The sequence below is a fragment of the Eschscholzia californica genome, unplaced genomic scaffold (assembly GCF_041429995.1).
Source record: "Eschscholzia californica isolate CP2 unplaced genomic scaffold, dmEscCali1.0.p SCAF_6, whole genome shotgun sequence".
NCBI classification, from domain to species: Eukaryota; Viridiplantae; Streptophyta; class Magnoliopsida; order Ranunculales; family Papaveraceae; genus Eschscholzia; species Eschscholzia californica.
In genome coordinates this window covers 36,087,611-36,108,541 of record NW_028238483.1, presented here as the reverse complement: position 1 = coordinate 36,108,541, position 20,931 = coordinate 36,087,611, and the positions used below count along the sequence as shown (strand labels likewise).

Sequence of the window (20,931 nt, the reverse complement as noted above, 5' to 3'; positions counted from 1 at the left end):
TTAGTACCAATTCCTACTAAAGCATAGATGGACCAAAAGTAAACAATTTTAACAACTGAAGGACTAAATACTTAATTGTGATAAACACGCGCTGCCAGCTCATGAGCTTCTGAGTTCTGGATCCGGTTGCAATGGGTAATCTCTATCCGGTTCAATTGAACCCGTACTCTTAGCCGTCTGATTTGGTTCTCTAATCTCCATGGGACAACTGGGTCAGTGGCTGAGATTAGTTCATGCAAAACCCTAGAATCCGTCTCCAGCATATAAAAAGGCAGCCGCAGCTCCTCTGCTAGGGTTACTCCCAAATCCAAAGCTTCAATCTCACTCTGTAATGGAGAACCCGATGTTATGCTCTTGGCTTTCGATCCTATCAAGTTTCCTTCGGAATCCTTTGCCACTGCCGCACATGAAGATCTTATTTCTTTAAAGGATCCATCGCAATTTATTTTGATGAAGCCCGGCGGGGGTGGACACCATTGATTAGCCTGTAACAGATCATAGTTATTGTTAGTTGAAACTAATTCAGGAACATACCTCAGTTCTTGTTCAACCGACCACCAACATCGATGAAGATCCAACTTTTTCCCCTGGAAATATGCTTCATTTCTTGCTTTCCACCAAAACCATAGCAGGTACGAGTAAGTATACCATTTCCTATTACCCTGCTCCTTTTGTGAAAGAATTTTTGACAAACATTTGATTGGATCTGTTTTTACATGTTGGAGATCTTCTAATCCTGCTCTCGAAATAAGGTTTCGGTAAAGGGGACAAGTACCGAAAAGGTGGTAAGTGGTCTCTTCCTCTCTCGAATCGCATAATCTGCATAGTTCTGATTTTTCTGGTAGTCTTTTATGAATATTGCTTAATGTTGCCAAACCTTCATTAATTAGCTTCCAAATGAACATCTGAATTTTTGGTTGCATGTGTTTTTGTTTCCAAAACTCCTTCCATGGAAATTCATATGCTTCTTGTGATCGAGCCGGTAGATTTTTAATTTCTGCATAGAATGACTTAGCCGAAAATCTCCCCGACTCCTTCGGTTTCCATATTAGAACATCTTCTGTATTAACTGGGTTGATGCTGGTATTGATTATTGCTTGTGCATCTGTTTCATCGAACCAATTCTTAATATTGTCAATATTCCATGCTTGTTCTCCCTGTATCATTAAATCAGATACTAGACAAATGTGATCAGGTAATTTATTGAAATTGGTTAGTTTATGTCCTGGAATATCTAGCAACCAAGGGTCTGTTCTGATCTTAACATGAGAACCACTACCAATGTTCCAAATAATGTTATGCTTAATATAATCTTTGGTATGACACATTGCCTGCCAGAATGGAGAGGTACCTTGAGGTGTCTTATAAGACCAAAAGTCACCGTTTCTAAGGTATTTGGAGGTCAAAAGCATTACCCAGACCTCATTTGGTTTAGTTAGGAATTTCCATGTCAAATTGGCTATGAGGGATAAATTCACTTCCTGGATTGATCTGATACCTAACCCTCCTTTATGTTTAGGTGAAGCAATAATATCCCAGTTAATAAAATGTAGTTTTTTAGCATTAGTATTATGCCCCCACCAGAAACTGCGTTCAATTTTCTCTAGTTGTTGAACAACCTGTTTAGGTATAAGTTGAAAACTGCATGTATATGTACAAAAGGAGGCTAGGATGGACTTTATAAGTACAGTCCTTCCTGCTTGAGTAGTAAATTTGTGTTTCCAACCTGCTAGAGTGTTATTAAACTTATCAATGAGCCAAGTATAACTTTGGATTCTGTTGTCTTTTTTAAGTACAAGAGCTCCCAAATATTTCTCCATATCAGACATGAGGGGAGCTTGAAGCCTGTTGACAAAGGACTCCTTGGTTGTTGAAGGCACTCCTTTGCTAAAATATATAGAAGACTTTGTGAAATTTACCTGTTGTCCCGAAAAGGAGGAGTATTGTTCCATTATTTGGACAACCGCTTCAAGATTCTGTAAATTTGCTTTACCAAAAATTATAAGGTCATCAGCAAAAAGGAGATGTGTAATAGAGGGGGCTGTTGGATTGACCTTATAACCTGTAAATGTACCTTTATCCTGATAATAATTAATGAGGAGAGAGAGAGACTGAGAGCATAGTATAAACAGATAGGGCGACAGAGGACAGCCCTGTCTGAGGCCTCTGGAGGCCGAAAAATCTCCCACCACACTCCCATTAATTTGTATGTTGAATCTTGACGTGGAAACACAACACATGATTAAATCAAGCATGAGGCCTGACAGGCCTATAGCTTTTAAGACTCTATGTAGAAACTCCCAACTGACTCTGTCGTAGGCTTTGACCATGTCCATCTTTAGAGAGAAATTGCCTTTTTTGGCTTTAGATGTATTCATGGAATGTAGGAGCTCTTTAGTGATCACTATATTATCTATTATTTGCCTATTTGGAACGAAAGCATTTTGATTCCAAACTATGCATTCTTCTAAAAAAGGTCGAAGTCGATTGGCTAATATTTTGGTGATGAATTTGTAGACCGAATTGCAAAGGGAAATCGGTCTGAACTCCGAGGCAGTACTCGGATTCCTGATCTTAGGAATTAAGGCAATGGTTGTGTTGTTTAATTGAGGTTTTATTTTACCTGTCGAGAATGCATGCTGGATATATTGAATAAGGTCCCGTCCGATTACCTCCCAATTATGTTGAAAGAAGAAGCTTGGCAATCCATCTGGTCCCGGACTCTTCATAGACCCCATTTCCAGCACAACCTCCTTAATTTCCTCTTCTGACGGAATCCTCGAGATATCTGCCAGTTGTTCAACCGAAAAGACCCTGTATGCATTCATGACCTCCACAGGAGGCTCATTGATTTGGTCCCTAGAAAACAAATTCTGAAAAAAGGAAATAAATTCGTTAGCAATCGCTTCTTTATTATTAGAAACTCTACCATTGCTAAGTTTTAATTCATGAATTTTATTTTTTTGTTTTCTGGTCGACATAGCAACATGAAAAGCTCTGGTATTGCGATCGCCGTTATGCACCCATTTAGATCTCGATCTTTGTTCTGCTCTTGTTTTTTGGAGATCCTCTAAGTATACAATTTCCTCTTGAATATTACTTTCCGTATGTAATATCTCGTCGGTTGGATCCAAAGTCTGAATTTGCAGAAGTCTCGTCCTAAGAATATCGAGTCTGTTTTTAATCACCCCAAAAGCTCTCCTGCTCCATTTCTTGATAGAAGTTTTGACAGTTTGCAATTTGTCGAGAAAAGGACCTGAAGCCTTATTCCAATTTTCCTGAAAAAGAGGACGATATTGATCATGTTTAGTCCAAAATACTTCAAATTTAGAGATGGTATGTAAAGCATGACCCTCAACTGAAAGTTTTAGTAGAATAGGCGAATGATCGCTATTATAACGGGGAAGATGGAAAACTCCAGCTTCAGGAAAACATGTCAACCAGTTGGCATCACAAAGGACTCTATCAAGTCTTTCTTTAGTAAGATGATGCCTAGCCTTATTGTTGGTCCAGGTATAAGCCGGCCCATTAAACCCCAAATCCAGAAGATTAGCGTTACTAATAAACTGTTGGAATTGATGTAAAAAAGGAATATTAGGACTTCCTCCAAATTTTTCTCTATGATCTGAAAGGGCATTTAAGTCTCCAAGGCAGCAATAAGGGTTAGTAAGGGCCTGGATTCTAATGAGTAAATTGTTCCAAAAGGTGGGTCTGTCCTGAGAATTAGGAGGGCCATAAATACAGAGCAAATCCCAGGTATTAGATCCCGGAATAATAACAGAGGCATGAATAAGATTACAAGAGGAATAAATTATATCTATTTTAATATTATCAGACCAATACAATAAAAGTCCACCACTACGACCAGTAGAAGGGACAACATGAAAATTTAAAAGATTAAAATTACGAAAACAGGGGAGAGGAATATATTGAGTAATTTTGGTTTCCGATAGAAAAACCACCGATGGTTTCACCGCTCCCAGGAACTGATTTAGAGTTACTCTTGTCGGGGAGTTCCCAAGCCCCCGACAATTCCATGCAAGTAGATTCACTTTGTAGTCGGCATTAAGGTTGCCGATAACCTTTCATCTTTTTTCTCCTGTGACTGGATCCTGCTAGTTCGTTTAAAATGCTTGGTTGCTCTAACATCCTCGATGGTCATGTCTACATCAACATAACTAGAATTGCTGGTTGAAGCATCCTTTGTTAAGACCTGTTTAAACAAAGAGTTATTATGAACCTCCATCGGGACTGTGGCCTTTGGGACTCCTCTCTTTCTTGTCCTACAAAGGTTAGACAAAAGTTCACCAAAATTAGTTTTGATCGTGTAATCGAACTCCGGACCCTGATCATCCTGATCTATTAATGAATTCGTGGGTTGGTGTTGTTCCGAATGTAGACCGGGACCATAAGATTCTGCTTCCCTTATTCGATTTCGAGGTCCAATCGGAACCTTGAAATCATCACTATATTCCGGCTTCATTGCCTTGATGACCTTGATGCGGAGATCTTCCGAAAGATCTTGTTTCAATAGATCATTGAAGGCTAGAATTGTAGAACAGAACCTCATAGTATGACCTGTTATACCACAAAATATACAAAACCTAGGTAATTTTTCAATTTTTAAGGAGATGGCAATAATTTTAGAGTTAGAAAGTTTAAGATACACAATTTGTTGGAGAGGTTTGAGGATATTAAGTTCAATCTTGACCCTTCCGAACAAACTCCATTTGGATGCCTCCTCTACTGTAGTGGGAATAAACTTTCCAATTGAACCCGCTAGTCGGTTGACCACCGTACTATTAAGGTGACTTGGAGGGATACCATGCATTTGAACCCAAAACCACGCCGATTCAAATACATGATCTGCAGGCATGATCTCCAGTGAACATTGTTGTAAAATGATTAATTCATCTTGTATAACCCATGGTGCACTTTCTAAGGCCAAATCTAATTCTGTAGCCGTAGCAAACTTTATAAGGAAGACATTGTCTTTGATTTCAATAAGGTTGAATTTGTTCGGCCCATGAATCACTCTAGATAACCGTGAGATTGCCTGATTAATGTCGACTTTCTTAGAACTCTGGAACCACAAGACCCCGTTCTTCATAATATCCACATCCCATGGAATGAGATCATGACCATCAACAGTGATTTGCACCCTTTCGTTAGTAGTAAGTGCAGCAAATTGCTGTAAAAATTGGTTGCTTGGTTCAGCCATGAAAACGATTGAATAAACACTAAATACGAAATCAGAAATAGACTAAATATCAACTAATAACTCCTTGAGAGTGACAAGATTGGAATTCCAGAGAATAAACCCTGAATTCGTGAAATAATAAGTTATAAAGTGGCTGCTAACCACCCATAACCGCCACAAAAAGTAAAAAAGTGACAATAACCGCAGTCTATAACTGCTATCACCGCTGGAATTGGTGGCCGGAAATACAAGACCCTATTGCTCCGCTCGACTCCTTCTCTCTCTAGATCTTGCGTATACACCTTAAGAGCATCTTCAACGCAACATTTCTTAAAAATTTCAACTGTCACAAATAATTTTTGAGATTGGTGAAAAATAATCTCTCTCATGCAAAACTCAATTTGGATATATAAGATTTGACAGTAGTTCTTTATTCTTTTTGATAAATTTTTAACAGTGGTTAAACAAAGATATCCAGCAAATTGGGGTGTCTTTAGAATATCTCTTGGGCTTTTAGTCGTGGGGAAGTAATATGGGCACAAATGTTTGCAGCCCACACAAATCACACTTAACTTTGATCAATTGACTACAGAGTAAGCAATTGTTAAACCCACGGATAGAAACTCTATCTTCTCTTTGCAACTTCTTCACTAGCCACCACCACCTTGGACACCATCTCTCTCCACATTCTTCCCTCTGTCAACTCCCTCCATCTCTGTTCACCTTTTCCTCTATCATCATCAAGACCATCACCACTATCATGATTGTCTCGTCTTCTTTCTCCTTTGACGGGGTACATGATTGTGTAGTTGGGAAGAAACTTTTTTTCATCGAGGTATATAACTTTCACTCTCGGTCGAAATTTTAGATCCCTTCCTGTCAACAGATGATAAATATTTAGATCATAATAATTAACTTACGAAGTTGTGGACTAATGTCAACATTTGGTAGCCCAAATGGTCGATAATGTTGATATAACTCCAACAACCCTGAAGGTCCCATGTTCGATTCCGAATAGAATTTGATTTTATGATTTATTGAACTGGGGCTATTATGGTAGTCCAAAATCTTAGGCGGTTATCGTACTTATCACATTTTCATTTTGTATGGATGTCATCTAATGACTCACCTTTAATGTTTGAATGAATTTTTCATCTATAATTTTCTTTAAATTACTTTTATAGGGAAGCCTACATGAGAATCAAGTAGTAACCAACTAATTAATTAATCGTCTTCCATCATTGGTTTTGACCTGTCCCACAATAATAAAATCTCCCCCTGATCTGATTATGCAATGAGGTATTGAGGTGAACCGTAAACAATATAATAAGAATTTTGGACATTAATTAATATTTACATAAACGGCGGATTAAAAAGTATGAGACAAATTATACAAATAAACAAATGAAGAAAAAATGCAATATGATATTGGGTACCTTGGGATTGAGTGTGGTGTTAGTTGCAACCCACAAGAGAGAAGAAATGAGTTTAGAAATACATTCCCTTGATCACATCAAACAAATCATTGGCACAGATTACTACAAATCCAACCTAACTAATAACCTAAGGAAGAAGGTAACATGGGACAGAATTTCCGATTCATTCCTACCTTCTATACCTACTTCATTTGTAAAAGTAACCCACCCAGACCTAGTCACCCATACAGCCCTACTTATCAAGAATTGAATAATTTTATTGTTTCAATAAACTCACACTAGCTATGTCAATAATTATACTACAGATTATTGTTTTAATTATTCTTAAAGAGTTTCAAATCTTTGAAAACAATAAATAAAAGTTACTATAAAGAAATATGTATCAAAAGATCTTGTTACATAAGTGTAACGTCTCAAGTTCTAGCCGTTATTGAAATTGTCCTTGTTTTCGACCTTCAGGTTCAACCCGACGATTGTGGGATTTTGTTCTTGGCATCTAATAAGTTCGAGAACAAATCTATAACCGACAGTCCAAATGTTATCACAACTAATGTGGACTATCATAGTTAAAGAATCTAATCTATAAGTATGTATTTAGCTTAATAAGTGTCCGAGTCTCAAGGTGTGAAACAAACCTTTACACCACGTTAGGTGGTGACTTGGTGCAGACATAATCGAAGAGTGGTAGGGTTCACAATGTCGTTGCGAGGTAGGCTCGTATGTCTTCTTTAATGTCAAACCCTTTTTAAGTGGACTTGTGAAGCCTTCATTTGAAACCTAATCTCTTGCTCGTTATAGTTGGGTCTGAACGTCAAAAACAAGACAACATAACAAAGTAGGAAGGCTTAGAGATCATAATACATACTGTCGTAATTTTATTGTACGAAAATTAATTTTTCTTTTTGTCAATATCTAGTGGTGACCATGTGATTGAATGGGTCCTTTTTGAATCTCTCTATAATCTCAATAACACTACTATTTTTAATTTTTGTTGAACTCTCAATAACACTACTAAGTAGTAACTGGATGATGACCCACTAAGTAAATAATACATGTAGATAGATGGGTAGTGTTGATATTATAATGCAAAAATGGCATATAATACATAAAGAGACTGTTGGGCCATGTGTTGAAAGGAATCCACAAGTAAGCAATCTTTGTCATTTTCCTTCCCTCTGCCAGCCTCCTTTTCTCATGCTTCAATTCATTTCCTCACATTTTTCCATGTGCTCCTGTTCTCCTTCTCTCTACTCTCTCTACCATGGTACTTGTATACATTCTAGCTACTGCATATATACTAGCTAGCTAGCTACTCTATCCCACTCACTTATAAATACCAACTTATAAGCTTATTAGAACACCAAAATAAATCCATTACAAATAGATTCATTAATCTTATTGAGATCCAATTGAAATTAAGATATGGGTTTGCACGATATGTTTGTGGGAGGAGGCCGTCCGCTACGATATGAGAAGCTAATCTACAATGAAGCTGATGATAACAACAACATGAAGAACAACATGAAGAAGAATGTTTTAACAATGTCAACAAGGAGGACCTCTAGAAAGAGATGGGTGAGGATGAGGAGGAATGGATCAAGAGTAGTAGTAATGAGGGTATCTCCAAGTGTGAGGAGAAGATGGAGATTGAAGTACTTGAGGCAGTTTGGGTATTTGTCATTGATAGCTAGGAGGGTGATCTCCAAAATCTATGCACAAATTGTGAAAAACATAAACAATAATATGGAAAATATTGGGAGTTATCCATCTATTCTATTGGCTTCATCCCAATGGGGGCTCCCTGTTCTCTCCCACTCTTCTTCATCTTCTCATGTATTTTTCTAGCTTAGTCACTCAACTTTACCACAAAATTATGAAGCTTGTTTTAGTTGGGTGATCATGTAAGTTTCTCAAATTGGAGAAACTAAAGTTCGAAACTTTATACCACAAAATTTGTGATAAGACTTGTTCAATCGGTATATTTTGACCCCTTCTTTCTATATCTTCTTCATTTGTCTACATTTTCGATTATGATTTGGTCTCCTGTCAAATCAACTAATACATGATTGGGAGACCCATTCCTTTTTTTTTTTGATGAAGGAGGAGACCCATTCCTTGGTTTTTATATATGGGTGTTTAATATGACTAATATGTGGGGTTAGGTTGGGGATAATAATAGGGTTAAGTTCTATATGGCCCTCAAATGTAACTAAATTGTCTTTTTGACCCTCTATTTGACCAGTACACTGTTTAGCTTGTTAATAGTTTTGTAAACAAAAGAGTCAATTTGGATTTATCCTTGTGTTAGGGTACAACCCGTGCTTTTGGATCATCGAATTTGTTGATGCATTATCTAAACGAACATTATCCATTTGCAATTTTTACAAAGAAAACCATATAACAAAGATGAAAAGAAAATCGAACTCCCTACTGGATTCCAAAATCCGATGAAGAATTAAGATGAAACTAACAATTGAAAGAGAAAAAAGTTGTGACAGAATGGGTAGTTTGAAATTTTCTTGAATTGAATAAGAGAGTGGGAGCAACTATAATACTTTCAATTCGGGTTAGTTAAAGGTCGGCCAACATACAAAGAAAACCTTTGCATGGTTGAGATTTATAAATGGTGCTTATGACGTGACCCAAAACCAATCTATTTTGTTATATATCTTTTACAATCTAGATCTTTCTTCCCTTCTTTCTATACTTGTAAGTTGTAATTCATTTTTTTTTCTTCTTTCTCTCTCCTATTTTCTTTTTCATTGAAGACCTCCATCAACGGAGATCCTTTCATCCTTTAAAGAAAGAAAAACAAAAGTTTTGGCAAATAATGGGTGGGATATATCTAATAGGGAGAGCATCCCGAGCTTGGGGTTATAGGTACAAAGCTCAAGACTAGCCGAGGTCTTTTGGGTGGACTCGTGGAGCCTTTGTCAGTTGTCACGAACAAATCATCTACCAGTTGGAGGGCCAAATAGTAGTATTGGTAATATTAGAGGGCCAAATAGGAATTAAGATAACAATAATATGTAATAAACAAGAATACTTAACGCTGGAAAGATCAAGTAGTAGTCCACCTGCTCAACTAACGCGCTAACTAGTATTTGATTGCTTCCTCATTGATCTTGTCTATCTCTCACCTCGCCCATTGTTTAGATCTTCCCTTCTATTCTCTTCTCACCTCTCCTCTGACTCTACATATATATAGGGGATATATAAATTGAAATTATGTAATCGAAGTACTCTCGATCAAGATTGAGCTCCGAGTTGAGCTCTGTTTAGCCTCTCTGCCTTTGAGATGACTCCGAGTGGTCGTAGTAGTCATGCAAGATGCGATAGATCATTAACGACAAATATGACGATGAAGAGGAAAAAAGGGTATCACATTTCGTCCTACTACTCTAAGTTGTATAGCTGGGCGGTTTTTAATTGCACTAGGAAGAGTAGTACTAGTCTAAGAACCGATTCTCTAAGGGAGTTAGGGGATATACACAAGAATAAGCTCCCTACAATCGATGAAGATGAATACGAAGATGATATTGATCGGGTGGATGGGATTTGTTTGGGCATGGACGAAAATCATAATCATGTGGTTGTAAATAGACGTAACAAAGGCAGGAATATAATCAATGGGATGAGCAAAGCAACAAGTGAGGTGATTGATTACCCAAATACTAATAATACGAAAGGTAGACCATCAAAATCCAACAGCTTTGCCGATTTCTATGTTCAATTTGTTGTTAGGTTTTCATCCAGAGTTAGGTTTATGTAAGCAAGTTAAACGAAAGTTGTTCTTTTGAATTATCTTCTTTTTGTACGCTTTCATCGTCCTCATATGTATGTTGGTTTGTATGTAACATTGGTGGATTAGAATTGCAGAGGGAATAACATTAATCTTATACATCAAATACAAGCGGCGTGGCTAAGAATTTGGAGGTAGATTGAGACGGATCGAGAGAGAGGGGATTGTCTGCATCCTAAAAGTTAGAGACATTTAGCACGAACGGATGTATGTATGTGTATGGAGGTGGTGTGAATAGATGCAAGTAGAGTCTAATGAAGTTCATTTGATTTTAACAATGTACATAGGACTTAATTTTTTGCTCCTACACAAGTTAATCATGTTAATTAGATATTTTGAAAATCAACTACCGATCAGGTTAACTCAAGAGCTCGACAATAAAAACACAACAAATGCAGAACTAAGCCATCAGATGAGTGAAGTCGACTTAAGACCTCAAAAATGTTTGCAGCTAATAACGGTTGAAACATAATGACGAAAGTAGGCGCCTTATGGAGAGGGACCATGTGGGTGCTCGTGGCTCACGCCCAAAACTACATTTTACCCTCAACAGGGTCTAGGAGGTCCAAAGCGGATTACCAAACTGGCGAGCCTTTTGACTAAAAGAAAATTTTAAAATTTCAAAACTATTATTGTAGAATCATCTAACCTTTCCAACAAAAAAGGGAGAACATAAACAAATGGCTCATTCAATCTGACAATTCTTTTTCTCTTATAGGGACAAAAAGTAATAGCAAGCAGGGTAAAGTTGGTAATGAAAGTAGAGGGTAATTAATGACAAACTAAGAAGTGGGTGGAAAATTTATTTGGGGTGCTGTTTTGAAAGATAGTCATCTTTAAGGTGTCATTTGAGGACTTGAGCATCTTTAGGGGCCAAATTAGAATTTACCCTACAGAAAAGAACACCTCACCTGTCTTGAATGATATTCCTACGTGTTACATATGAAATAGGTAATTGTTTTTTAATAACGAAGTGGGAAACCTCAAATGACTCGCTATAAAAGGGAAAAATAACATCGTCTATGTCAATATATGATGTGGCAATCTTAAAGGCAAGTATTGTGTCGTAATCAAAGACTTGACAGTATATGCTTTGAAGATGATCTAGGATGATGGGTGAAACGAGTCGTGAGTATGACAGCATCTCTTGTGTGGCTCTAAACCACCAACTAGTAGGGTTTAGTGAGAATGAGTCATGAGATGGTGTGTTGCTGGGTGCTCAATTTGGGCGAGCTGATAGGGAGCGGCTAATAGCACCCGTTCAAAGTGTTGTAGGCCCCGAATTACACATAAGACCTCTCATAATTTGTGAGTAATCCGGGGGCCTACAACATTTTGAACAGGTGCTATTAGCCCCTCCCCCAGCCAATATACCCAATTGATTGTAATTATGGTAGAGAGAGAGAGAGAAGAAAAAGGACCAGACAAAGTCTCCCCCACAAGTTGGAACCGAGGACGAGTTTGATCCTAAAACACTCGTAAAGCCTAAACTCATTATTCACCAAATAACAATAGCCCAACTCGAATCCCCCCCTTTTTCCCCAAATATATCTCTACTTTCTCTCTCTCTAACCCTAAGAAAATCTGCAGCCCTCTTTTTCCCTTCTCTCTCTATTTTATCTATTTTATTCAGTCAGTCTCCTGCCTCACTTCTCCTCTCTCTCTCATCTATATCTATTTTTATTGGGTAGTCTTGTTTTTTTATGTTTTTATGTGGTGTTTGTGGTGGTGGTGATTCAATGTCTGCAAAAGAAAGATCCGAACAAAGGGGTGATGAATTTTTACAAAAAAGAGATGATGATGATGATGAACCCATAAAAAGAAGAAGAAGAAGAAATCAGCAGATCAGAAAGAAGGCTAAGCAATTTCTTCTCTCCCCATTCACAAACAAGGTCAATAGAATCCCCAACAACAACAACAACCAGACGAGCACTCTTCCTAGTACATCTTCTTCTTCTTCATCATCTTCTTCTGATCCCATAAAGACAAATCATCATCGATCTTCTCCTCCTGGTAAGAGTATTAATTGTGGTTCCCATTTGTTTTATTTGAGAAAATCAAAACTCAATTTGGGTTCATCTTCAGAAGACACTCTTACAAGTGATCCTAATAGTCCTTCCTTCTCTTATAATCTCTGTAAATCACTCATTGAGAAAAACGATTTCTTCTCTAAAGAATGCAATGTCCATTTCCCTAATTCTTCCCCACCCATTCACCCACTCAATCCCTTTGATTGATTCTAATTTCTATGTACCCCATTTTTTTCTTTTTCTAAAGTGTCTTGAGTTTGGGTACCAGATATTATTGTCAGAGACTATCTGTACACAGGGTAAATATATATTATAGATACATGTATTGAATTTAAAGCTATATTGAGTTGTTTTATTGAAAATCAGAACATGGGTCTCTTTCATTCTCTGCTCTTTTTTTTGTCAATAATCTTTAGTTTCTCCAATTGTATTGAATTTTGCCTATTATTTGCTCTTAATAATCTCTTCCATACAAGTTTGGGAATGAAATATACTTCAAATTTTCTTTCTTTTCTTTTTTGGGACTGGCATTGGTGATTGTGGTCATAGATGAGTAGTGATGAATTCGCCGGATGAAACAAATAAGTGAAGTGATTATGTCGTCGAGTATAATGGGACTACAAATAAGTGAAGTGACTATGTTTTCGAGTATAATGGGATTACAATTTTAATGTTGTTTTTACAAAAGAATGAATCACACTGACAAATAAAGGCATCAACCTACCAGGGTTCTGTTTGAATTCTGGCAAGTATTGGAAGAAGATTGAAATCATCATCTCTCTCTCTCTCTCCCTAGTAGACAGTCAGAGAGTGAACCATATCCATGTAACCATGTTGGCAACCACCAGAAAAAACCCAGACCTGAATAATAAACCAATTTCTTAATCATTCAAACTTATCTTCTAATTAGGTAACTCCTAATTCTTTCAATTGTGACAATGGTTTCATCTCATTTGGCAAAGATACCAATGATCTTTTTACACTATTTTATTTACAAAGATGAAAGGGTTTGAACACTCTTTACACTACTACTTGTCTACTATTAGAAAAAATCTTTAGGTTTGATTAAGCACCAGAAATAATCATGAAATACTGATAACAATCTGCTTCTGTCTTTCTTGGGGTAACTTGTCCATTTCAAAACTAGAGCCGTTACCTGCTGTTTCGACTTCTCCTCCATTGGTGTCTCTCGTTTTAAGCTCTTTTAAAGCTCTCCTGGCATAAACGGTGAAAGCAACTGTCGTTAGAACTGCAACGATGAGGGATATGATGTTGTACACAATCTCCACTGTTGTAAGGTGATGCTTCCCATACTGCACTTCCGCAAATGTCCGTATCAATCGCCCACTGCAATCCACGATAAATTTGAGAGATCAATATCTAAAAAATACTGTGAAGTCTCATATATGAGTTATGACCTGTGCCAGGGGAGGAAAGAAAAGAAATAAGAACCAAAATCACCTATAAATGTAAATGAATGCTTCAGGAATCATTCCAGCAATTGACCCACATATGTACGGCCAGAATCTCATATTTGTTACCACTATAGCGTAATTGAAGATTGTGTACGGAAACGGGGAGACCCTGAAAATAGCAACCACCCGAAACTGTTGCAACCAGCTTCCTTCCCCAGCTAGCCTAATTAGAGCCGCATTTTGGGGCCATTTCTTCAGCCATTGCTACAGAATAAGTAAAATGAAAACTAAGCGATGGAGATAAGGAAGAAAAGATAATCATTCATTGGACATTCAGATAGTAACTGAAAAAGTATAGAGCATCTTACATGGATACGGTCACGGAAAAGTAACCCAATCAAGAAAGGTAAAATCATCCCGATAGTTGTTCCGACCATGATTATTATAAACCCAAGTCCATAACCGAAAATCATTCCTGCCAGCCACATGGAGGGCCCTGAGGGGATTAAGATGACAGGGAAAAATGCTAGAGAGGCAACAAGCACAAGGGCAAGGACTGGTCGTCCAAAGGCAGTGGCTTCCCATTTCATGATCGGAAAGAGAATCTGCAACACAAGGCAAAAAGTAAATCTCGAAACCAGAATCAGTAGTATTAAGGTTTTGAAACGAAGTATGAGGATACAATTACATAAAGTTGTCTTTATAGTTATCCTACTAGCATAGTGAGTTTAACAATACAATCGAAACCATCTTTGGGTTCGACGTGTCAAAGTTCTAACTCATTACTCATATGATGAATTGAGGACCCTGATATCAATGCTTGGGGATGTTGTTCACAAGACAAAGATATTCGCGCACGATTAATTAGAAGAATTAAACAACCTTAGTCCAATTTACAAGTATACAGCATGCCCAGAGATTGAAAAGACATCATAGGCATACACTTTCAATACGATACACATGTATTTAGGTAGATGAGGTTCTCTTTGACCCATAAAGTACAGTGACTCCACTGAACTCTTGATCAGTGGTCCACCCTTTGGATATGTCATACTCCAACTATCTAGTGGTACCCAATATCTAACTTATAATTCTTATGTGCAGCTTTATTCATGTTATATGTCCAGTGGAACAAGTAGATAGCATAATTATGTTCCTCTACAGGGATTATGATTTTTCAGGCTAAGTCTCTGTTTCAAATTGAACACTATAAAAGTAATGAAGTTGTGAAATACACGCCATGCAATCAGTGCATACCAAGGCATGACTTTCACATGCCTCCGATCCCAATAGATAAAATGGAACAATAATAGCGGCCAGCAAGTACCCAACAGAATGGAAAAGACTAAACAACAGTAAAGCTAGAAATAATACCTTCTTAAGTAGAAATGGCACTCCCCATTTCAAAGAAACTATGAGCAATATGATGAAAAGAATTGAGTACAATAAAACTTTGATCCACCAGATGTGAGATCTAACTCTTGGTTCTTCTTGAAGTTGTGCCTGATCGACTTCAGCTATTCTCGGGCCATTTGACACAACCAAGCTAGCATATTCACTGTCCTCCCTCATACTCTCAGTAGAGTTTCCACTGTGCTCTCCTACCTCATTTTGGGATGAACTCAACATCCTATTTAGATCCTAAATAATCTAAAAAGACATTATATAAGTACAAACAATGCCGAAAAATCAATTAAAGATGTAGCTTTCCTAGTTCAACAACAAATATGTACGCATTAGATATGTTCAACAGTGAAAGAATACGGAGAAACATCGTCAATCGCCTAAGGTCACTTCAGTTCAGTTTGAATACGTATATGATAAAACACACCACACAAACACCATATATGCTTATAAATTTTTTTTTTAAGCCATATGCTTATAAATGAAACATTACAAATATCAAAATCATACAAGTCTGAGAGCAACCAAGAAGGTAGTCTATGAAGGAAGATATACAATTTAACGAATTACTCATTCAGGGTTCACAACCTTACCATGAATAATGGAAACCCCTAAATTAAATTAAACCTAACTCGATAGAGTTCCCTGTACTACTAGAGAACTGAATTACGTACAACAAGGACATAATAATCTTTTCTAACGCCTAATCTTCAGAATGAAGTTAGTCAATAAGAACACAGAATAAAAGAAGAATTCAACATTTTAGTTTCTGGTCTCTTTTGTATAGAATATTAGGACTTTTTACGCTTCTGGTCCCAATAAAAAACACAGAGGCAGATGATCAAACCCACTAGCTAACCAAGATTGATTAGTTGAATGCATCCCCTAACAAATCAAATTACAACCTAAAAGAAAGTATAGGGATTCAAACTAGCCTAGAGATACTCAAACAATTAAAAACCCTTAAACAGTGGTGGTGGAAAAAGAAAGAGAACCCAAATTCGAACAGAAAATTCATCCCCCTTTTTTAAAACAATTCCTTCAAACACAAGAAGGATCACAGAACCTCACACATATAATAATCTTATGACTATGAGAGGCTAATAAAGGAATAAAATTCTGATGCCCTAAAAAACTGACCAGTTCAACAAATTGTAACATTCCAAGAATAATCTATAAGCAGATTAAAATAATCAAAACAAAAAAGGGGGATTTGATATACAAATTAAGAAGGACGGTCCCGGAATCCCGGAAGCAAGTAAACAGAAGATAGCAAACGAGCAAGTACTGAGTCAGTCAGTAGCCATAATCAATGAAACAAAATTAACAAGTTAAACAAATATAGATAATTTAGGAAAGCAGATAGATATATAGAGAGAGAAACTAGTAGATTGAATAAAATAAAGGGAAACTATACCTCTGTGAAGATGAAGAAGCTGGCCGTCCGTCGAGAATCGTCGTCGTTGCCGGAGGAGAGAGAGAAAGAAAGAGAGAAATTTTGGGGAGGAAAAAGGGGGATGGCGGAAGGGTGGTTGTTGGTTTCAGGTTTGTGAAAACAAAATTGGTAAAAAATAAATAAAAATAAAGTGGATGATGATGAAGAAGGAGAAGGAAGGGGAAGAGAGGGAGGGGGGTTTGGGGTATTTGACAAGCGACTTCAATGGGCTCTATTTACTACTTTCCCACTCTTCTTTACTACTACTAATATCATTTTCTTCTTCTTCTAGATGCTTTTACTTTCTTTGGTAAAGCCCACCACATCTCTATTGCTTTCCTATTTATGTTTACATCCTCTCTTAATGTCTCCTATTAAATTGTTATATTGTTGTAGTTGGGTTTGATTTATTATTGAATCTAGTTCTAATATGTAAGGCAGATCTTGAATTTTTTTTAGGCCCACCAGTAAGATCTAAAAATTTGGTCCCCTTTCGTATCACAAGAATTTGTTTTGTGTACGGGGAACTATCTACGTTCTTTTTTTTTTGTATAAAGAACTATCTACGTTCTCATTATACCTAATGTGCGGCTAAATATGAAACATGTATTTATAATTATGAGGTCTGACTCAAACCACCTGATTAAGTTACTATCAAGCGTGGAAAGAGCTCAATTCAACTCTTCATGGAACCTCCACTTCAGTGGACAATGGCTTAGCTCAATGGAATCAAGTTGAGCCCAAATTACTAACTCGATCATTAGGATTTTTTTCCTTTTTAAACAGAAATAGAAAAGTCAAAACTCGCAAAACGAAAGAACTAATAATTGATGATCTTCTGAGAAGATGAATGAAAAGAACAAACTTCAAAGCTCGTATAGTAGTTCTTCTAAAAAAAAATCCTCAAAAGAAACTATGTTACTCTCAAAATTGTTTAGTAGCACTACTCATGATGTCTCAAGTTAAGTGGCTAATTTTAGGTTCACGATCATATTCACAAAATAATCAAATATCCTTGGTTTAGGCTCAAATTTCAGCCGTTGGGCTCTACCAACTAAACTAAAGTAAACTAATAGTTGGTTTGGTAAAATTTTATAAGCATCCCAATAATCAGGGCCCTTACTCTTCTCTACATAATCCTCTTGTCGAAGACCCTTAACCTTGGGGACTTAAGTGAGGTTTTGCTCGCTTCGTCCCCAAGTCAGCCGATTGATACCCAATTTCCAGTTCAATAAAATGAGAATCAGGCTCACAAACTTGGTGTTAGTAGCACCAAAGGCCCAAACTTAATAAAAAAAAAAAATAGACTTTGAGTTACTGTTTTTTTCTAATGAAAAAACAAAAAAATGAGTAATGTGGTTATTGCTTAGTAGAGGTGCAGATATATATATATTCATGGAACTTAGTTTGTGTTGCAGGAAAAGTGACATGTTCCTACACATTTTTTTTTATTTGCAATAATAAATCAGTATTTCAAAACCACATGAACTTATTACCTATTTTTTTTATTGAATTTGAGCCTTAAATCTGTTATATTTTTTATTTTATTTTGAGCCTATGGCCGACGGACCCTCAATTAATTGGTATTCTTATGGTCTAATAGCCACGTCTTGTTTTTTTGTTTGCATCAACTAGATATTTTGGTGTATGATAGAGTAGACTCTTCAATCCAAAATACTTGTGATGTTGTAAGCGTGCTAGTTAAATATTCCGCCCTAACCAATTCAAAAAAATATTCCGCCCTAACCATTTCATAACTCTCCCAGGCTTAGCTCAACTTTTTTTTACATTCTCAACACCCAAATAAATGTTTTTTTTAGGAACCTCTGGTTGAAAGCTCTAGTTCCTCGAAATTTGTACTTCTCTTTATTGCACTTACCTAATATATTTTGCAAGCACATATAATCTTTCTCTGTCAAGGAATTATGTAATTAGTCTAACTGAGAGTTGATAGCTTCCGAGACTGTTGATGAATAAGGCCATCTGTGGACGGGGTCGCACCCAATATAACTTCGTACCCATCCCCAAAACTATCCATCCCTTGGGCCATCACCTGCCAGAATAGCCCACCAGCATATGGGCCTCCACCCCTTGCGTTCTCGTAGATGGCATTGTATATTTTCGCAAAGTAAGCGTCTCTTTGGGCCACATTGTACTCGGATGCTCTCGAAGACTTGCCAAATTCAGCGATCAAGAGTGGTTTCTGGAGGACAGAATTTGAGTCTTGGATGTGGGCTTCTACCCATTGATCCACGAAAGCAGACTGGGCCTCCTCAGATGAACCCAACAACCACTGGTCTGGGTAGAGGTGAATTGTGGTAAAATCAATTCCAGGGACTTGATTGTTGGATATGAAGTCTGTTCCAAATAGGTAGTTCCCAGGGTTCTTTTGCCTCTTCATTTCTCCATAGAATCCTTCTAGTCCCACTTCAAGGAGATGGTTAGAGTCAATGGACTTGATATGGGAAGCCATCTCTGATATCCAATCCTGAAGGATACGGCCGGAGAAGTCGGACTGGCACCTAGGCTCGTTCATGAGTTCCCATGCCAAAATGGTCGGATCGTCTTTGTATGCCACTCCTATAATCGAGTTAATTCTCGTAAGCACCGTCTGCATAACCAGTCAAAATAACCTAATTAGAAGGTTGTTGCAAAGTCATTCATGAAACTAAGAAATATATAGGTGGTACTAGTATATACCTTGGCATGGTTCTTGTAGTAGCCTTTAACAACAGAGTTGGTATAAAAATCATCATCCGAGGTCAAGTATTGTCCACCAATATCTCTAGCCCACTGAACGTATTGTTTCCTACCGCCCATATTCTCGTAGTTGTTTACTAAGCTCAGTATCAAATATATCCCATTCCTTCTCGCTTCAGATATCACAAAATCCAATCCCTGCATATCCATCATAAAATAAATTCATACCAGTATTCAATTTCAATTCAGTACGCACACAACAAAGACATGTGTGAACATGATCTCATACGCCCCCTTATCATGTGTGGCTTTCTTTTGAGCCTAGGACGTGTCTGTTTTAGAACAACCTGTCGGTCTAGTTCCAGGACCTAGTAAAGTTTGTGAATATCCATCTCCAAATCAATTGACACATAAAGGAAATGACCTAGGTACCACATTCAGTTGATTTCGGCCTTGACTTATCGACATGTGTATCATTGTTGTTCTTGGTTGTAATTGTATCCTCTGTCAATGTGGGACTAATCATGTATATATATACATATATAGTATGGTGAGATGCAATATGCGTATTTGTCTAGGTACCTTGAACATATCCTCATTATAAGAACCAGGGGAAGACTGTAAAGGCCTGTAACCGCCGTCACTGAAAGCCATAGTTCGGACAACATTCATGCCGGACTTGGAAGCTTGGTGGAGAGTAGTGGTGACTTTGTCTCTTTGTGATGGATCTGATGCCATGTACATTAACCAGTATGAGTTGAAACCATTAAAGTACAATGGCTTCCCACCATTCCCCTCTGCTACGAAATATGTCCCCTTTGTCCTTACGAAACTGCCATTGCCAGCACGATAAGCTGACTCTTGCTGCTGGTGGCACTCTCCCTGTTGTGGGAATGACAGTACCAATACTAGCAGAGATAAGCACAATATTAGAGAGCTTCTGTAAAACAACCATCTCATTGTCACCATCTCTGAATGAATGAATGTAGTATTCGACGCGTCTTAGACTAATAGCTCAGAGAGATAGAATGTTTATATAGAAAGAGAGAAAGATGGTGTTTATATTTGGCAAGAATAAATGAAGATTACCAAATATATTGTCCTCCAGAATATTTAGGATAGTTTTGTATCTGTAATTATTATTTTCAATCTTTGTAATTAAAGTTACCGTTTTCTATATTTCCAATTATATCAATTTCTCGCATTTTAAAGTCTATAAATACTTGTACATCTTATCAATGAAATTTTATCTTCGTTTTTCGAATATTATATAACGCGAAAATTACATAACGCGACTACCTCGTCTCCTTGATAAGATGTTTTTCATAAGATTCCGGACTTCACCCCTGATTTATATAGAAATTCTGTTTCGTTGAGAAAGGGAAATTGTTTGGTAAAAAAGCCAAGGAGAAAATAGTGGGCATTGATAAGGGTGATGGTTTCAGTTGTGATTACATCCAAAACCGATTGAGACTTCCATGTTTCATACACTAGAAGGGCAAAATTTGT

The 20,931-nt window shown here is 37.2% G+C and overlaps 3 protein-coding genes across 4 annotated transcripts; all 3 read right to left on the bottom strand.

The window, feature by feature from the left end:
- Positions 1–71: 71 nt before the first annotated feature.
- LOC147534197 (uncharacterized) lies at positions 72–5,221 on the bottom strand. The gene is made up of 3 exons (XM_086650106.1): positions 4,083–5,221; positions 2,673–3,858; positions 72–1,976 (listed from the first exon to the last, which is right to left on the bottom strand). The coding sequence occupies exons 1-3, from the start codon at positions 5,219–5,221 to the stop codon at positions 72–74; spliced, it is 4,230 nt and encodes a 1,409-aa protein (XP_086506232.1).
- Positions 5,222–13,041: 7,820 nt separating this feature from the next.
- LOC147534196 (SNARE associated Golgi protein family) lies at positions 13,042–17,103 on the bottom strand. 2 transcript variants are annotated; one of them, XM_086650939.1, is made up of 6 exons: positions 16,705–17,103; positions 15,258–15,533; positions 14,252–14,488; positions 13,930–14,147; positions 13,625–13,815; positions 13,042–13,329 (listed from the first exon to the last, which is right to left on the bottom strand). In XM_086650939.1, the coding sequence occupies exons 2-6, from the start codon at positions 15,510–15,512 to the stop codon at positions 13,241–13,243; spliced, it is 990 nt and encodes a 329-aa protein (XP_086507065.1). In that variant the 5' UTR covers positions 15,513–15,533; positions 16,705–17,103; the 3' UTR covers positions 13,042–13,240. The 2 variants fall into 2 exon arrangements, with proteins under 2 accessions (XP_086507065.1, XP_086507066.1); XM_086650940.1 differs by having other exon boundaries at positions 15,258–15,524; positions 16,705–16,996.
- A 1,352-nt stretch (positions 17,104–18,455) lies between these two features.
- LOC147534195 (mannan endo-1,4-beta-mannosidase 4-like) lies at positions 18,456–20,747 on the bottom strand. The gene is made up of 3 exons (XM_086650937.1): positions 20,005–20,747; positions 19,423–19,620; positions 18,456–19,333 (listed from the first exon to the last, which is right to left on the bottom strand). The coding sequence occupies exons 1-3, from the start codon at positions 20,389–20,391 to the stop codon at positions 18,659–18,661; spliced, it is 1,260 nt and encodes a 419-aa protein (XP_086507063.1). The 5' UTR covers positions 20,392–20,747; the 3' UTR covers positions 18,456–18,658.
- Positions 20,748–20,931: the final 184 nt, after the last annotated feature.

Coding starts and splice junctions, on each gene's coding strand:
- LOC147534197 (XM_086650106.1), bottom strand. CDS start 5,221: ATGGCTGAACCAAGCAACCAATTTTTACAGCAATTTGCTGCACTTACT. Junction 3,859..4,082: donor CAGGAGAAAAAAGATGAAAG/GTTATCGGCAAC, acceptor TACTGGTCGTAG/TGGTGGACTTTTATTGTATT. Junction 1,977..2,672: donor TCTTTCAACATAATTGGGAG/GTAATCGGACGG, acceptor GCAAATTTACAG/AATCTTGAAGCGGTTGTCCA.
- LOC147534196 (XM_086650939.1), bottom strand. CDS start 15,512: ATGTTGAGTTCATCCCAAAATGAGGTAGGAGAGCACAGTGGAAACTCT. Junction 14,489..15,257: donor TGCCATTTCTACTTAAGAAG/GTATTATTTCTA, acceptor CTTGTGTTGCAG/ATTCTCTTTCCGATCATGAA. Junction 13,816..13,929: donor GCATTCATTTACATTTATAG/GTGATTTTGGTT, acceptor CGTGGATTGCAG/TGGGCGATTGATACGGACAT.
- LOC147534195 (XM_086650937.1), bottom strand. CDS start 20,391: ATGGTGACAATGAGATGGTTGTTTTACAGAAGCTCTCTAATATTGTGC. Junction 19,621..20,004: donor ATAATGAGGATATGTTCAAG/GTACCTAGACAA, acceptor ATGGATATGCAG/GGATTGGATTTTGTGATATC. Junction 19,334..19,422: donor ACTACAAGAACCATGCCAAG/GTATATACTAGT, acceptor CTGGTTATGCAG/ACGGTGCTTACGAGAATTAA.